The 17,507-nt window shown below is 47.0% G+C and overlaps 1 protein-coding gene across 4 annotated transcripts in view; it reads left to right on the top strand.

Annotated features, from left to right (window-relative positions):
* Window positions 1-17,507, top strand: part of ANKRD44 (ankyrin repeat domain 44) — a 712,165-nt gene that overhangs the window by 583,052 nt on the left and 111,606 nt on the right. For all 4 annotated transcript variants that reach the window (XM_086955419.1, XM_086955418.1, XM_086955417.1 and 1 more), the window contains exons 18-20: window positions 5,892-6,093; window positions 14,497-14,584; window positions 15,812-15,929. In XM_086955419.1, coding sequence (XP_086811545.1) covers window positions 5,892-6,093; window positions 14,497-14,584; window positions 15,812-15,929 — 408 coding nt within the window. The remainder of the gene's footprint in view (window positions 1-5,891; window positions 6,094-14,496; window positions 14,585-15,811; window positions 15,930-17,507) is intronic.

Here is a 17,507-nt window from a genome sequence, read left to right as displayed (position 1 = left end):
TTAGTGGGATTTATGTAACCAGTCAGACCAAAGACAACCACCAAACCCTTACCAATGCGAAACTCAGATGAAGTGGCAGTTTTACACACCCCTCAAGTCCCAGAAAGCAGTATTTCCGGAAGGTACGAGGTGGGTTCTTCAGGAGACTGCACTATCCTTTTGGAGCCCGGCTGGTGCTGAAACAGCATGGCGGCCAGCAGCAGCCAGGAGGCTTGGACAGCTAGGCGTACCCAGCCGGCAGTAGTCTGCAGTCTGCATGCACGGCGGGTGCTGGGCTTACTTCTGGTCGTGGTTGCGATGCCTCCCCAGCTTCCCTACCATCTTCCGCTGCTTCTGGGCTGGAGGGTGAAGAGCCAGTGGTTGTGGACCCAAACGTTGAGTATTCCCCAGGGCCAATGCCTGCCTGCCTAAGTCCCTCTCCTAGGCTTCCTGCTACTACTTCAGCCCCCGCTCAGCAACTTTCAAGTTTCAATCTCAGTCAACCACTTCCGCTCCCCCCTAGTCTCTCCCACCCCTGTAACATCTCCCACTCGGACTGCTGAGGGTGCTACCCCTCCTCTGTCCCTGTCAAACCCCGGCCTTGCAGTGCTGATCATTCCGCTGGTAGAGCGGAGCAGCGGAATTTATTAGGAACTCCTCAGTACAAGAATAATGCAGAATTACTAAATTCCTCCAATTGAGCCATCTGAATTAAAAATTCCACCCACCCCCAGGAAAAATACATTACCTCATTACTGCAACAAATTTTTACAGTAAACAATTCTCAATTAGCTGCTCTCCAACTTTTAAGGGGGTGGTGGTTTACTGAAGCAGCACTTTTTGGTCTTAGGAAACTGTGATCTCTTTCTGAGTAAGTCTGAGAGAAGCTTCAGGCAGCCCTCTACATAGAAGGGCTGTCCATGGGCTGTCAGTCTGTGCAAATGCTTATTCGGAGTCACTAACACTAAGGATGTAGCTCTTGGCCTCCGTCCTTACTCTCTTCACCTCCTAACTCCCACTACTAGCTGACAAAGGATTCTCCATCACCTTAGCAAAAAGTAATGCATTCCATTGATGGCATCACAGGAGTCTTCTGCCCTTGTTATCAGTGGAACTTTCTGCACAACCACAGACCTACAGCAGATAGAAGTCAAGTAGGCAAACTAGCAGTAAAAGCCATGGTGAAATGTACACCACACGAGTAAACAAGACAAATGGTACTGTGACTCCTATTCGGACTAAATGATACTGAAATATGGAGATTAAATTAAGAATTTAAAAATAAATTTTTAAAAGGAGTGTTGGACTGAGAATGAATCTAGCCGACTCCTTGTAGCATTGTGCGAGTTAAGTTAGCAGTTGCGGCACCATTTTGTATCCAGCCGCCATTTTGTACTATGAAAAAAAATTAAGCTTCTGTCCTATACTGTCTGCCTTAGCAGAAAGCTGCCTCGATTGTTTCTCTTTATTATTCAAGGTTGAGCTTCACTGCACTAATGAATAGATCGTTCAGTCTTTGCATGCCTTTCACAGTAGGTAGCCCTGCTCCCACTCTCAGAGAGACGGGCATGGGCAGAGTAACCTTGAAACTAAGATAGCATGTACCCGGTCTCAGAATGGTAGCTCGTCCTTCTGTACCTCCAGTCTGGGCAGGTCTTTAGGGGTGCTAGAAATGTATATTTTGTATTATCATGTTGACGGGAGTCAGTCCCTCTACAGCATTCTTCGGAGGCTGGTCAGACTGGACTCCACTCGAGTGTGTGACTAATAAATAACTTTGGTTTGTAATCTCTATTGTATGACCGACTCTTCATTTGTATGGAAGGCTGAGAGGTGGTCGCGAGTGCCCAAGGTGACCCTAATCGGGTCACTTCCTTCAGTAGGCAACCCAATGAAAGTGAAATTAGATACATGCCAGATCTAAGCAGAATTAACTTAAAATATAAAAATTACCTACAAAGTTAACAAAAACACAATATGAAAATGAACAGAACATATCATCTAATCCTTTTGAAAATGAACTAAAAACAAGGTCAGCGTGATCATGGTGTGAAGGTTGGGCATGATAACTCCGAGTTAGTAGGTGTTGTCTCTACCGAGGCTGCGGAAGTGTTTGCAGTAAGTGGTGTGACGCAGGTGAGAGAGGATGATTATAAGTAAGAAGGGAAAAGAAGAGAAGAGTACAGCAAATCATGTAGAGAGCCTCATCTTAAAAGAGCAGGGAAAACTTGTCGAGGGAACCTGGGTGGAAAAGAAAAAGACAGTTAAACAATATCTGTGGTTAATATAGAAAGATAAAGTGACATTAAAAATGGAGAATCTCTACAAAGTGGAATATAATGCAAACCGAAGTTCTTCAGATAAAATTTAAAATTAGAAGAAAGTCTCCTTCAAAAGAACAAACGAGGCAAAAAAAAACATCAAATCCTTTCTAAATTAATCACATAAAGTATACTGTAGTGATTTGTAACCGGAGGAGGATGGGGAAACCTAGGAGGGGGCAAGCCCTCTCTTATGTGGTAATGCCAGGGGTGTAATGCAGGCCCCTGCACCCTCTTTGGCGCACAATCATTCAGGGGGCTCCAGTTGAGCCCATGACGTTGAAAATCGGTGAGATATGAGAGACTCGGGTGCCCTCGTCACATTCTGCAGGGGGGGGGCTTCATTTTGTGTTACCCCTCTGGGAAATGCAGAGCCTGTGGTTAATTTGACCAGCAGGAGAGTCAAAGTAGCTGATCAGATGAGAAATCTGCCTCATGAGAACCAGTAGAAACAGCGGGTTTGTAAAAAAAAAGAAAAATGTAGAAAATAAGTTTTACGCCTGTCCCAATGCTTGTTGAATCCCTCGCTGCTTCTGGGCAAGGATACAGAAATGACACATAGTATACTTTATGTCTTAAAGATCTATTTTATAGTGACTTAAAAAGAACCAGTCTCTTGCATTGTCGTGTTACATTCTACCTGGAGGAAACCCCCACCTCTTCTGTAAACGCTGTGCAGTATGAACTACCAGCAGAACAACTGGCTCATATGCTTGGGATACACAGTGCCCGCAGGAGCTCCAGCCATGTCCCACTGCGCGCATGTTTGGTGGCCATTTTGGAAAGACATCCAAGTTGTGCAGCCTGGCACCATCAGTCAGAGGTTGCACTTTGGAGGTGGGGCTAGGAACAGCACTGTGGAGTTTATTGCGGCGGCGGGGGGCATTGTAGCGGTTTCCTTACCCAGGAAAGCAAGACCAGCATGGTTCGCGTCTTGGGCGCTGCAATTCGTTTTTTTGTAACCAATATAAAAGTTATTATCAACATCCACAAAATGCTGTGGTCTGATACAAAATGTGATGGACAGCTCATGAAGCCATGGCCTGAAAGGGGTTAATCCAAAGTCTGGGGATGTTATGTGTTGTGTCACGTGTTGGTTGTTGTAACATAAGGCCTATGCCTTAAATTACCCCGAGCCAATGTTGTTTGTTGTAGGATCTAAAAATAAATAGACAAAAAAAAACTGAAAAATGCATTTTGCTATTTGGTGTGCTTGTGTTCATCGAGCACAAATTAAGCATTTTATAAGAACTGTGGCATGATTTCGTTCAGTTTAAGACTTATTTTATTTAGGGGCTGCAGCCTGCACTCATTAAAACTTGTTTTGAAAACCGTTCCCATTTATGTCTATATTTTGAAGGGCAATGATGTGTTAGACTGATATTGTCTGTAATACAGAGCTTGAGGTTTGAAATCCGAATATCTGTTGTCAATGTTTTATTTGTATGTGTTTAGCGGTGCAAACGTATGCGTGTATTGTTGTTTTTCCAACGAATACGCCTTATCTTGGGTTCTAGTCACGTACATGTTTATGGCTGTGAATGTGTTATTGTGTGGAAAATGTACATTTGTATCTGATAATTCACTCTTTTAACCAAGTGTACATTGGGCAAAACAAATGTACCAAATATGCGTTCCTGACAATAACTGTACATTTGTTAGTACGCATGTGCATTCTCTGTCTGAAACGACATTCTCCGGATTAAGTGTAAACTCGTTTGACCTCATTTCCATGTTTTGCAAACAGTTATCTGCGTGCTCCGCCCCAGGGTCTGTGATCACTGAATGTCATTGTGTCCAGTGAGTGCCACGTGCACCCCTAGTACTTCAGTGAGCATCGCACATGTGCATTTGTTGAGATATTCTCCCAATATACTTTTGCCCTTGTTATTGACTAGAACTTTTTTTTTAAATAGCTCAGGCTATGTGACCCAGTTTTTGATAAACACTTCATTGTGGCTCAACTCTGAACCGGCCTTACTCCTTGGTAAAGAAATACCTTGGTGCATCCATAGTAGTCATAATAAAACCCTGTCTGTCTTTTTGTCTTTTTAAATGTTTCTTCAATAATCTTATGACATCCTCTGTATCCAAGTGTACCCATACATGAACTGTCACTTTCCAGCGTGAGACCCTCAGATTCTTCTTTGAATGCTTGTAGACTCGGCCACACCTCTCAAGAGAGCAATGGCCCCCGTAACTGCCGTGTAAGCATCACCCTTGTGTCCCTCCCAGCATCTTCAACCACCTCCCAAACCCTGCTCTTTGCTGCCTTCGATTATGGAAACTTGTCTTGCGTATACTGCACCCAGGTTGGGGGGGGGGGTTTCCTCTACCAGAAAAATTCTTACCACCGTCCTCTCTGTTGCCGTTTAAATGTAAGTACTTATGCATCAACCATTCCCATGCACCTATACGTTAGGCCTCGGAGATTTCAAACATTTAATACAACTCCCCCATGTAAAAAAAATATATATATATTAATATATATATATATATCCCCAGAATAGCAAACATAGTTTTTGATAATAATTCTAAAAACTTGGCTGCTCATATTTAGCAGTTCATGTATTGCAGTTATGTTCAGGTAGCCCTTTTAAAATGCATGATACCAGCATACAAGTACCCTAAACGTGTGAGAGTATTCACAGAGAGATACTTTATCATGAATGGGGAAGGGGCTTTTGGAGTCCTCAATCCCCCTCAACTTTGGACATGATTCTACAATTCCAGCCTGGGCATGAGTGACAAAAACACATCACCGATAGCCCATTACACAGTGGCTCACTGTCACCCTGTTTTCTTTCACCCAAAACACAGCACTGTTGAAAGCATGGTGTGTGTCTCTGTTCCCTATGCCCCTCTGTCCCAGAGCCGGGCTCCCCCCTTGACTTCAGCTCCGGCCGCCCCTCAGTTTGAGGGACCTCTACACTAGACAATACAACCACACCTCACCAGTGGAGTTCCCAGGCTCTTCAAAGGCCGCCACGCCATCACTAACGCTGTGATGACGCTGACCATCCACAAACATGCACTGCCCGGTCCCTGTGAAGCTGCCTTACACACCTGTGAACCCCATTTCAGGTTCATATTAAAACCACAACCAACGTTTTAGGAAACTTCTTAAGCCTCGTAGTAAAACCTTTCTTGCCACCTGAAGGCCTGATCTTGCCCGCGTCTTCTCATCCCTCATGAACTTTACTCCGTACTCCTTCGACTGCCACCCTGCCCACTCCCCCTCAGCCTGTGCCTCAAATACCAGCAGTGTTGCTTTTGGGGGTCCTTCAGGGGCAACAGGTGGTTCTGTTTTCAGTCTTTTCCTGTATTCTTTCTCAAATCGAGCCGGAGCTGGTCCTATGAGACTCATGGCCCTCCACCAAGGTGACCCATTGTGTTGTACAAATGAAATACCATGTAGTACTTTTCACCATGTTTACAAAAACCATCGACCTGCTCCCCCTTTCTGAGGTGCATGCTCTCAGTATAAACTACTCAACATTTCCGAAGGAGACCGTGCAATTGGACTAGTGTTTCGGACACTGGTGTTTTGCTTGCATTCTTTCATGTGTGTGGTGTGTTTGTGTTTTGTAGGCCTACAATGGACACCATGAAGCACTGGAAGTCCTGCTCCAGTCCCAGGTAGACTTGGAAATGAAGGATGAACAAGGACGCACCGCCCTGGATCTGGCCGCCTTCAGAGGGCACGCGGAGTGTGTGGAGGCGCTCCTCAGCCATGGCGCGTCCATCCTGGTCCAGGACAATGTGACCAAAAGAACGCCGCTGCATGCTGCAGGTACACGCCTAACCTGAGCTCTTCCTGCTCTTTTCAAGATTTATGTTACGTTATTTGTAAAACTCAAACACAAATGGCTTTGTTGTGTTATGGACCTGATGTAGGCCAAAGCCTCGATAGATTCTTGAACGAGTGGGCCTTTAATCGCAGTGTAAGTGAGCGGTGGAGAGCCTTCTCTCGAGTGGAACAAGAAAGAGACTCCCGCCAGAGTCCACCACACACAGATGACCCTTTTTGCTAACTCTGAGGAATTTGTTGATCATTGATAAAAGAGGGGCCATAAAGTTGCATAAGCGAGGGGAGGAACAAAGACTGTGTGACGAATGTTCTTATGTACAAAGTAAAGGTCTTATGCTTGGCTCTCTGTGTAACTGGAAGCTGGTAACAGGCTCTCAAAGCCGGCAACAGGTAAACTTCTCACCGAATCCAGAAAGAATGGCCCAATAAAAGTTTGGATATACTGACGTACCTTGCAGAGGGTGTGGTGTCATGGCCAAAAAATCATTCTTTGCTTTGCAGAAGCCTTTGAAGGAACAGTGACACTTCAAATCGATACATGAAGGGATTTTAGCAGGTAGAATGTGCTCGTCTTCAGCACTTTCGTCTGAGAGAAGCCAGGCTTGGAAACCAATGTGAGCTGTTGAATCAGAGCCAGTTGGTTGCCCAGAAGAAACCCAATTTCTTTCATCTCTTTGTTGGGAACAAGGACTGACTTGTGCTTCCAAGCCACAGGCGACTGTCCCAGAGAACCCCTCCCCTCTAAAATAAAGTTTCAGATCAATTCAGAATATAAAAAACAAGGTGGCTGAAGACGACATTATCTTGTTAGTAGATATCCCCATCACTGTATTGTCTGTCAGTTTTTGTCCCCAAGAATGATTCCACGTGCTAGGGTTTACCCAACCTACCCAAAGCCTCCCACATTCATACATCACACTTGGTGTTATCCCTCTGTGTATAGTAGCGGGAGGCATAGAGCTGTGCGACACCCCAGGACACAGCAGCATCACTCCATGACTACATTGTCACCTTTCACAAAGCAAAACGTTCAACTTTCTTTCCTAGAGAAGAGCTCTTTGATTTGCAAAAGCAAGTTCAAACCGATGCAATCATCTGTATGATGTAAAAGGATGTGGGCACATTAGCACATGTCCATACAGAGCCCCCTCCCCCCCCCCAGGAAGATCACGGCACACGTGCTGATCTGTCCCCTTTGGAGACATAAGAAGAAGGTGGCTTCTTCTGCATCTGTGGAGAAAAAGTGTACACACAAAGTGGTTTCTTTCTGTGGAGCTGATGCATTCTGGGAGCTGCAGTCTTTGTTTCAATTGAACTCCTGCATTTGATAACACTGATTTATTAAGAAAGTCGCAAGTCTAGGGCTGGTTACGCAGCGTTTGGTATGCAGTCTTCTGTGGAGTCTGTGTGCGTCACATGTTGGTCTTAAAGAAATGAAGCTACCGAATTGCACTGCTTGGCTATTCCCAAAGAGGCCACGGATGGAGTAGACACTGCAGTGCATTGTTAGCATTATGGGATCATTCCAGAAGGGGCGCGGATTGATTGGGCAGGAGAGCTGAAGTACTCTCTCACAGAGTAGGGGATTTCTCCAAGAGAAGGCCAAGGTTTGGATGGCCAACGTTGGCACTCTTTTCTCTTCTTAAAATGTGATTTTGTCAGCAAAAGAGCCAAATATTGATTGGATATAAAGCTTGTTTCGGTTCCCCCAGCATCCCCCTGTCCATCATCCCTCTGTCCATCATCCCTCTGTACCTCTGAGTGCCTGCCACCAGCCTGTGTGTGCGTTGTTTAGGACGGCATTTCCACAGACATTGTGTGCTATGCTGTGTGTACACGGATGCCTGGCTTGCCATAGTTTCAAACTCTTCTCACAGTCTTGCTTTGCTCCCTTAATGTCTGCCACATTCCCTCTGTTTCTTTCCTCTTCCCTTCCTCCTTAGCAGCCGGGTGACTCGGATTGGCCATAACAGCTCTGCTCTGTGAACCATCACTCCGCGTATTTAGATCTTTTCTCATCCTGTAGCGCTGTGGTTCCCAAACTGTGCGCCGCGGCGCCCTGGTGCGCCGTTATCAGGAGCCAGGGGCGCCGCGCACATGTGGGAAAGGAAGTGTGAAATACCTGAGAATGTGTCACTTTCGCCCCCCTCGCCTCCGTGATTAATTGGTTGCTCTGCCCCTAGTCTCTGCCTTTCTGAAGCAGAGCATCACGGCGACGGGGGACTCGGCTACAGACATAGCTGTGAGGCCCGCCTGCCAATGAAGATGCAGGCACTTCTTACTGAAAGGCAAAAGATGATGCCCATAAGCGCATGGCAGATCTAACCATTTAAAAAGGCAATCAACTCTTTCAGCTGCTGATTAGCTGTGAAAGAGATGCCAGTCAGTGGCAGAAAGGAAGGAGTTGCAGCACAGGAGGGGGTCATGCTCCTTGTGGAGTCACGAGCACCTTTGGTTATTTAGATGCAAATAGCATTGAAAGAGTAAATGAAACGATTTTTTTCATTTTCCCCCCTCAATTTTTATATAGAGCAAACCCAACCCAAACATTTTGGAGTGCTTTACATGAGCACTAATGACATTTCATAAGGACATGTTCCTTTTTTAGATACAGAGAGATTACGTGATTTGCCCAGGATCACAGGATGTTGAGCCAAAACCAGAATCAAACCTGATTCCTCAGTTCCAAAGTGGTAGCTCTGACCTCAAGCTCCATCTTCTCCCCTCCTCTACCCATGCTCAGGACCTGTCCAGGGAGTACACTCTTAATATCTATGTCATACATCTGTGGTTCCCAAAGAGTGCGCCGCGGCACCCTGGTGCGCCGTGAAGGGAAGCCAGGGGCGCCGTGCCGCTGTGCAGGATGTGGGTCTGAAAAAAATATATAATTATCCTCAAAATGTGAAACTGCGAGCTGCCAATTTTGGAGCTGGGGAACCGGGTACGACCCTCGACGTCAGCTCAGAATCCTGTGTCATTCAGGGCAAATCCCTTAATCTCCCAGCGCCTACCAAAACAGAATACATGAATGTATCCTTGTGTAACGTGACTGGTGCGCTTCGGGTCGAGTTTGCGCTATATAAATCTGCAGCAAAAAAAAATCCAGCCGACCAAAACACAGAAAAAGGGTAAAACTTTTCAACTGTCAAATGACATTCACGAACGCTCTTATTATGACAGCTTTTTCAAATTCATGTGCAACATTGTACCAAGTCCATTATCAGGCAGAAAAATCACATTATTGATGACATATATTTTGGATTCTTTAAATGGTGGAATAATTTAATGATTGGGAGAGAGAGAGGGTGTTTGTGCGCTTCTTAATAAACCTGTGGCGGTATCCCAGTGTTCTCTCTGGGAGCACAGATACGCATAAAATGACTATCTTTAACCTCCATTGGGTGGGTGGGTGGGTGCAGGGTCAGGGGCCTGGTGGAGAGCGTTGGGTGGGTGGGTGCGGGGTCAGGGGCCTGGTGGAGAGCGTTGGGTGGGTGGGTGCAGGGTGGGGGTCCTGGTGGAGAGCGTTGGAGTCAGGGGCCTGGTGGAGAGCGTTGGGTGGGTGGGTGCAGGGTCAGGTCCTGTGGAGAGCATTGGGTGGGTGGGTGCGGGGTCAGGGGCCTGGTGGAGAGCGTTGGGTGGGTGGGTGCGGGGTCAGGGGCCTGGTGGAGAGCGTTGGGTGGTTGGGTGCAGGGTGGGGGGCCTGGTGGAGAGCGTTGGGTGGGTGGGTGCAGGGTGGAGAGCGTTCGGTGGGTGCAGGGTCAGGGGCATGGTGGAGAGCGTTGGGTGGGTGGGTGCGGGGTCAGGGGCTTGGTGGAGAGCATTGGGTGGGTGGGTGCAGGGTGGGGGGGCCTGGTGGAGAGCGTTGGGTGGGTGAAGGTTCAGGGGCCTGGTGGAGAGCATTGGGTGCGTGCAGGGTGAGAGGCCTGGTAGGGAGCTTTGGGTGGGCGCCTTATGCCTTGATGCAGCCGCACTCTGCCAGCTTTTGTCTTTGCCACACTCCTCGTTGAGGGGTCGTCACTCGTGACTGCTGCATGTTGGAGAGTGTGAGGGGAGAAGGGTGCAAGGCAGAGGGGAGAAGGGTGCAAAGCAGAGGGGAGAAGGGTGCAAGGCAGAGGGGAGAAGGGTGCAAGGCAGAGGGGAGAAGGGTGCAAGGCAGAGGGGAGAAGGGCGCAAGGCAGAGGGGAGAAGGGCGCAAGGCAGAGGGGAGAAGGGCGCAAGGCAGAGGGGAGAAGGGCACAAGGCAGAGCAAGGCAGAGGGGAGAAGGTTGCAAGGCAGAGTCGAGAAGGGTGCTAGGCATAGTCGAGAAGGGTGCTAGGCAGAGGGGAGAAGGGTGCAAGGTAGAAAAGGGTGCAAGGTAGAAAAGGGTGCAAGGCAGAGGGGAGAAGGGTGCAAGGCAGAGGGGAGAAGGGTGCAAGGCAGAGGGGAGAAGGGTGCAAGGCAGAGGGGAGAAGGGTGCAAGGCAGAGGGGAGAAGGGCGCTAGGCAGAGGGGAGAAGGGCGCAAGGCAGAGGGGAGAAGGGCGCAAGGCAGAGCAAGGCAGAGGGGAGAAGGTTGCAAGGCAGAGTCGAGAAGGGTGCTAGGCAGAGTCGAGAAGGGTGCTAGGCAGAGGGGAGAAGGGTGCAAGGTAGAAAAGGGTGCAAGGTAGAAAAGGGTGCAAGGCAGAGGGGAGAAGGGTGCAAGGCAGAGGGGAGAAGGGTGCAAGGCAGAGGGGAGAAGGGTGCAAGGCAGAGGGGAGAAGGGTGCAAGGCAGAGGGGAGAAGGGCGCTAGGCAGAGGGGAGAAGGGCGCAAGGCAGAGGGGAGAAGGGCGCAAGGCAGAGGGGAGAAGGGTGCAAGGCAGAGGGGAGAAGGGTGCAAGGGAGAAGGGTGCAAGGCAGAGGGGAGAAGGGTGCAAGGCAAAGGGGATAAGGGTGCAAGGCAGAGGGGAGAAGGGTGCAAGGCAGAGGGGAGAAGGGTGCAAGGCAGAGGGGAGAAGGGTGCTAGGCAAAGGGGAGAAGGGTGCAAGGTAGAAAAGGGTACAAGGCTGAGGTGAAGTAGGGTACAAGGGGAAGGGGGGGAGGGTGCAAGGTGGAGGGGGAAAGAGTGCAAGGAGGATGGTGATGAAGTTAAAAATTCCCTCCCCCCCGAAAACCTTTCTGCGGATACCCATGATCAGAGCCCACCTCACGTAAACTTCTTGTAAAGCCACAGAGCTCCTTGAGCCTTTCTCTAGGCTGGTTACTTTTAGTGGGAGTGCTTTATACTACTCTATGTATGCATTGAGATGTACTTTATAAGATCTTTGTGATTGCAAATAAAGTTTTATGACAGTGATGGCTACTCTCTGAATCCTTCATCACGTCTAGCCTTGATTCTTCATGTAGACCAGTGGTTCCCAAAGGGTGCGCCACGGCACCCCGGTGCGCGGGTAAAACAATGGTGGGGAGCCACGGCCAACTGCCAACTAGGTCAAGGGAGCCACGGGTCTAAAAAGTTTGGGAACCACTGCTGTAGCGGATTCCCTCCTTTTCGCCACCGTGTTATCTCTAGCGCTGAGGCGGCGTTGCAGCAGAAAAAGCGCCTGCAAGCAAACAACAAGGCCTGTCTTGATCTGGGCGGATTAGCACCTGTAGGTCCATGTGCACGATGGTCTGTTTGTCTGCTGGTCTACGTTTATGGGGTGTTCGTAGGTTTGTCTCCCTCTACCTATATGCATGTGTGCCGGATGTATGTCAGTGTTTGTGTAGATGTATGTTGTGCATTTGTACAAGGCCTTTACACAAGTCAACCATACTGGTTTTGCCAATGCGTTATGACACGTACATGTTGGAAAAAGAATGGTAAAGGTCAGTGGGAGGAACATGTGATTTATGACCATGGCTGGTAAGATTGTAAGAATTCCAGGTGAAACATTTGACGATGTGCGTTTTTACAATAGCTTGGCCAGATTGTAATGCAATAGCGACCCCTGCTGTTCAACCAAACCGCTCACGCATGTAGGTGTTTCTATTGTACGCTTCCATTTGTGGGGATACTTACTATGTTGAACTATTTGCGTTTGAGCCACTCACGCATCGAGGTTATGGTTTTTAGAGTTTGATTAAAAGGAATGTTGCTTGTTGTAAAATATATGCATAGGCGCAGGAATTTGGGGTGGAGGAGGTGCTGCGGCACCCCCAAAATAACCATGCGGGAGTTCACTACATGAATGACAATAAAGAGTCTTTACATTTTGTTTTCACGTTTGTGGTGCGTTCAAAAACAGGTGTCAAATTCCAGGCAACGTTTTTTGACAGTTGCTGCTTATTCTTTTTACATGGAGACTGGTGTTTACTTTTCTTGATCTGACTGCAAAGTGAGGGGGGTTTGTAATGTGAACCAAGTGACAATCTTGCTTATCGTGAGGGAGAGTGAAAGGAAATGCTGTAGGATGTGAAATGTTTTCTAACATTTAACAACATTTAATTACTTGTAAATGAGTTGTACAAATATTTGGAAATATATCACAAAGTATAGCATTTTTAAAATAATTCTAAAGTGTGATGGAAACACCGATTTTAATAGGATCGAAACAAATCAAGGCATTTTATTTGTGTAATGCTCAAATGAGAAATATTCACTGAATCCTGATTTCTACACATGATCTTTTATGTGCCATATACGGTTGTCAATGTCTGATGCAGATTTAACACCCATTTCAATTGAAAATGTGGCTCTTTGTAAATGACAGTGCGCTACCACCCCACGCTTAAATCATTTATATGCAACAATGTGCCCCACAACGCTACACTGTACACACACCCTTATTCTTTGCGTGGTTCCTAGATTTTTCACACACCTGTGACTTTACTAGCTCAGCATTGATGGCAGCACCCAGGACTTTTGAGTGGGATGAAAAAACTGGGAGGGGGGGGGGGGTGTCTCTCAAAAGGGCGTGGTCAGTTTAATGAAGGGTGTGGCTTAAAGACAAGCAAGGTAAAAATCTGTGCTTAGCATAGTGTGCTTCCCGACTGTTACTTTGCTGCTGCTGTTATTGCATCCAGATATAATACAAGTAACATTACACCTAAAATAAGCCAGGACTATTGGCTTTGTCAATGGTTGTAAGTTACAAAAGACAAATAGGCAACAACTTTGGCCGCGTTGTGTGTATATAATGTTGAAAATGCTTCAGTTCTGAAATGAGGAGACTGGGAAATAACTATACCGAGTCTCTTTGAAGTTACATCAAAGTCAGTGAAAGATGACACTGCTGCAGATTTAATATTTATTTTTTTCGTCCTGAGGGTGAGGGCAAAAATGGAGAGCCCGATAGGGACCCATTTCAACACCTGCTTTTAAGAACTGCTGGTGCTCATCACCAGCAGGACCTGGCCCACTTAAAACCCTGGCAGCACCCCCACTCTGAAAATTGATACTCTGTGTCGTGGCAGTGATTCCTCCTGGAGAGTGAAGAAAACATGAGTAGCAAAATATTGATACGGCACAGCAAGACTTAAATCGTTTTAATAGACAGTAGTGTGAATAATAATATTTACATGATATTATCAAATATTAGCAAGCCCTCTTACAGTGAAGTTGACGTTCACCATTTTGGAAGATAAGGAGAACTGTCTGGAAAAAAGTATAATTGTGGATAAAATGTGATCCTTTTATTTTTATTTGTTTGTTTTGTTTATCTGATACGGGTGGGATCATTTCGAATAATTCCCTAGTCTGCATGGTGACCATGAGAGTAAAGCACCTCTTCCCCTCGGGTATGGCAGTACAGTGGACTAAGACTTCCATTCTAAGACACTGTTAGACCGTGTGGTCACAGGTGCGAATCCAGTAAGGTCCACTCAACTTTCCGTCATGGTTATAAAAAGTGCTATTGAACTAGGTACCAATAAACGTTTTTGGGTTCCAAAATGCAACACAGGATTAACGTCCGCTTTACAAATAAACATTATGTTATGTTACCTAGAGAGGAGGACCACCATTTTTTGTTGGTTAATGAGCTATGGGTGGAACTCTCGACTGTATGGCAGGTATGCAGCCTCCACAGGAGGACGGGTGCGACAGGGGTTGATGACGGTGGAAGCGAATGTGGGCAACAAACAGCTTTACTTGTGATCACTTGGAGATAGGGTTGGTCCTGTAGAGCGCCCTCTGGATCTAGGCAGGATCCATGTGGCTCCTGCATGTAAGTGACTGCATGAGTTATTCCAGATGATACATTGTGCAGTGATTGGATCTGTCTGCCAGTCCTCCTCAGAGAGGTTCTTCTTGGTATGGGCGGGTGACTGGGCGGAGGCGGCGATGTGGGGGTCTCTGTTCCCAACACATAGCAGATTGTTTCATCTTCAAGGTTTGAGCGACCAGTAGTTGCCTCATTCACTGATGGTTTTTGTTGCTTTTATTCCTAGTTATCAATGGCCACACGTCGTGTCTGCGACTGTTACTTGAGATCGCAGATAGCCCTGAGCTGGTAGACGTTACAGACGCCAAAGGACAGTAAGTATGTCATTGTTCTTGTCACGGTTCTGCAAGTAGCGTAAGTGCACCCCCAAGTGACCTTCAGCTGGTGCTGCTATGTTTGAGTGGGGTTCCTCGTAATGGTTCACTTTTGCTGCGATTCTGTGTTTAAAAAAATGTAACATGTTTCAATACTCATCTGGGTTGCTCTGGTGTCCTGGCCCCTGCTGGCATCGATGACAAATTATTGTGGGCCAGGGGCACTTGATTGTGCGTTGGCAGGTACCATCTCTTGCTGTTCTCCTCCCCCAGTGACCCCTCAGTACTGGTTAGAGGCTTTCACGACCCTCTGATGAAAGACAGTGCTTCAGATATCAAACAACACAAGAGTGTGAACACAAAACACTATCTTGTCCAAAACTAGGCTTCCGATCAGTGTGTAAGGATGAATACAAAGAAATACATTGAAATAGAATTGCCAGCATGTACACTGCACTGCGTGTAAACAAACAGATGTATCCTTAAGCCTGCTTCAAAATAAAAAATAAAAAAACTGCAGGTTTGCATCTCTAATCTAACAGGGTTCTGACGTTATACTCCTTCATATTACTAGCTTGAGTATACGCCACCCTTGGAAAATACATGTAGGCCTGTGGCTGCAGGTGCTGCACAGACAGCCCTTCAAAGGGCTGGCACACTCCCTGTAGCCCCACTGCAGACCGTGTTTGGGAGAGACAGCACTTCTCCAATGGAAACAGGTCAAGTGAAGTCCCCACAAACTGTCAGCTTTGTTACACCAGGAGTGAGGTAAGTGACTGAACCCCTATGAGCAGAGCTGGCCCACACATGCTTCTGAGGTTGAGGCCAGCCAGCACCGCCGCCACCGCATGTAAAACTCGCCTATTAACTCGGTATCATTGGGTTTAGTTGCTCTTTCTCTTACAATACAAATATCAATTTGTTTAAAAGGGACACACTGTTTTGGGAGACCAGGCGGAAGTTACTCCCAATGTTTGGCAGGTAGGAGAACCGAGGTGCACAGGTGATATAGAGAATGGCTTCTGCATCTCCCCAGTTCAGTTTTTTGTTATGATTTTTCAGTGGCGCGTGCATGCAATGTGCTGACATGTAAGTGAGGAGACAAGAGTGTCATTAAGAGTCAATTACACAAACGCAGGTTCTGGTAGCGTTCAATCAAAGCAGCACATCACATTCTCAGAATATGAGTCGACTGCCTTTTAATGTCTGTGGCGTCCTCCATTTTAGAACCCCGCTGATGCTTGCCGTGGCCTATGGTCATATTGATGCTGTTTCACTATTAATTGAAAAGGAGGCTTCGCTGGACGCCGTGGATCAATTTGGATGTACAGCCTTGCACAGAGGAGTAAGTATCAATTCTGATTTAAATGACTATTCCTTTTGGTGCTAACGAGTTGTTTCTCTTTTGTTATTATATATTTTTTTCTTTTGTCAATTTACCACCATCTTTAGAATGGCTCTTGCTTTCCATGCACCACATTTTCATGCACTACACCTGCACCACCATGCCCACTGCTGCAATACCACCTTGCAGTATCATAGTGCAGCTATTACCTCAAAACTGCCCCCAGTGCACTTTTTTTTTCAAATCCGCCACTGCCTGCAATTTCCTCTCAGATTACCTACTCACTACCAGAACGAAGAACTATACTGTTATTCACCAGCATTTCACTCCATCCTTCACCTCTTGCGTTCAATCTACTGTGATCTTCCATGACACAACAGTTCTACAATCACAATACCCCCAAAAATGCCTATCTCCCGCACTACACTAACACCTTGACCACAGCACTACCACTGGTATCACCGCACTACAACCCCAAGCGCCACACTACCAGTACTGTACTAAAACTCTAGCACAGCAAGGTCATCCAAGGACGAAACCACTACATCTGTGACCGCACTTCCTAATATTGTTCTGTACTCCCACAACACTGCACTGCAACCCTCCACTAACAGCTTACTGTTTCACCACCATCTCACTACGAAACTGCTTCCTAATGCCACTTTACTACCGTCCCTAAAAGCATGCTACTACCCTCAGCACCACACTGTGTCTACTCAGCACCACATCCAACAAAACAGTAACAACAGACATCCTGCATTAGCACCCTCCATCGAAAGGTGCCACCCTGAGTACTGCATTACCACTTCACCATTGCTCAGTACCAAAAGCAAAATATCAGCATCTACTGCTTCCACATAGTCACGCCTGAGCCAGAGTGTTGCCAATCAGAACTATAGGTAAAACCACAGGGCCAAATCACTAACCCAGAACTGTACTACCAACCCAGCCACTGCACTACCATCCTACACTACCACTCCACACAAGAACAATACCAATGCCATCCCCACACTACTACCTGGCACAACTACATTACAACCTCCAAGACCACACTACACTATTTCAGCCATCATCAATCTACCATCTTAACAATACACTACCATGCCAGCATTACACTATCACCCCAATCACCGCCATACCACCACCAACACTACCATTACGCTCTGCCACTACCATTCAATACTGCGCTACCACACCAAACATTGCACTACTAAACCAACGCACCACTCCATCCACCACAACACCAATCTAACACCACACAGTACCACACCCACTGTTATATCACTCCATCCACACACTATTCCACCACAGACCTGCAGTGCCATGCCACTGCTGTAGTAACAAAAAAGTGGATGCCTCTCCCACCATTGATCTGAGTGAACTTTTAGACACCTTTTTAAAAAAAAAAAAAAACGCCATATTCTGCAATCACTTGTTGACAGCGCGCCGCCGATGGAAGAGACTGGAGCCCGCCGCTGTACTTCAATGCCTTAACCCCTTCTCTGCGGGGCCGATTCCCCCACTGTGCTGGGGGGAGGGGGCGCGCACAGCGCCCCTTCCTCTGACGAGCTGAGCTCG

This window comes from Lissotriton vulgaris, chromosome 2_1 (assembly GCF_964263255.1).
Source record: "Lissotriton vulgaris chromosome 2_1, aLisVul1.2, whole genome shotgun sequence".
In the NCBI taxonomy this organism is placed as follows: domain Eukaryota; kingdom Metazoa; phylum Chordata; class Amphibia; order Caudata; family Salamandridae; genus Lissotriton; species Lissotriton vulgaris.
This window is presented reverse-complemented; position numbering and strand designations above follow the sequence as displayed.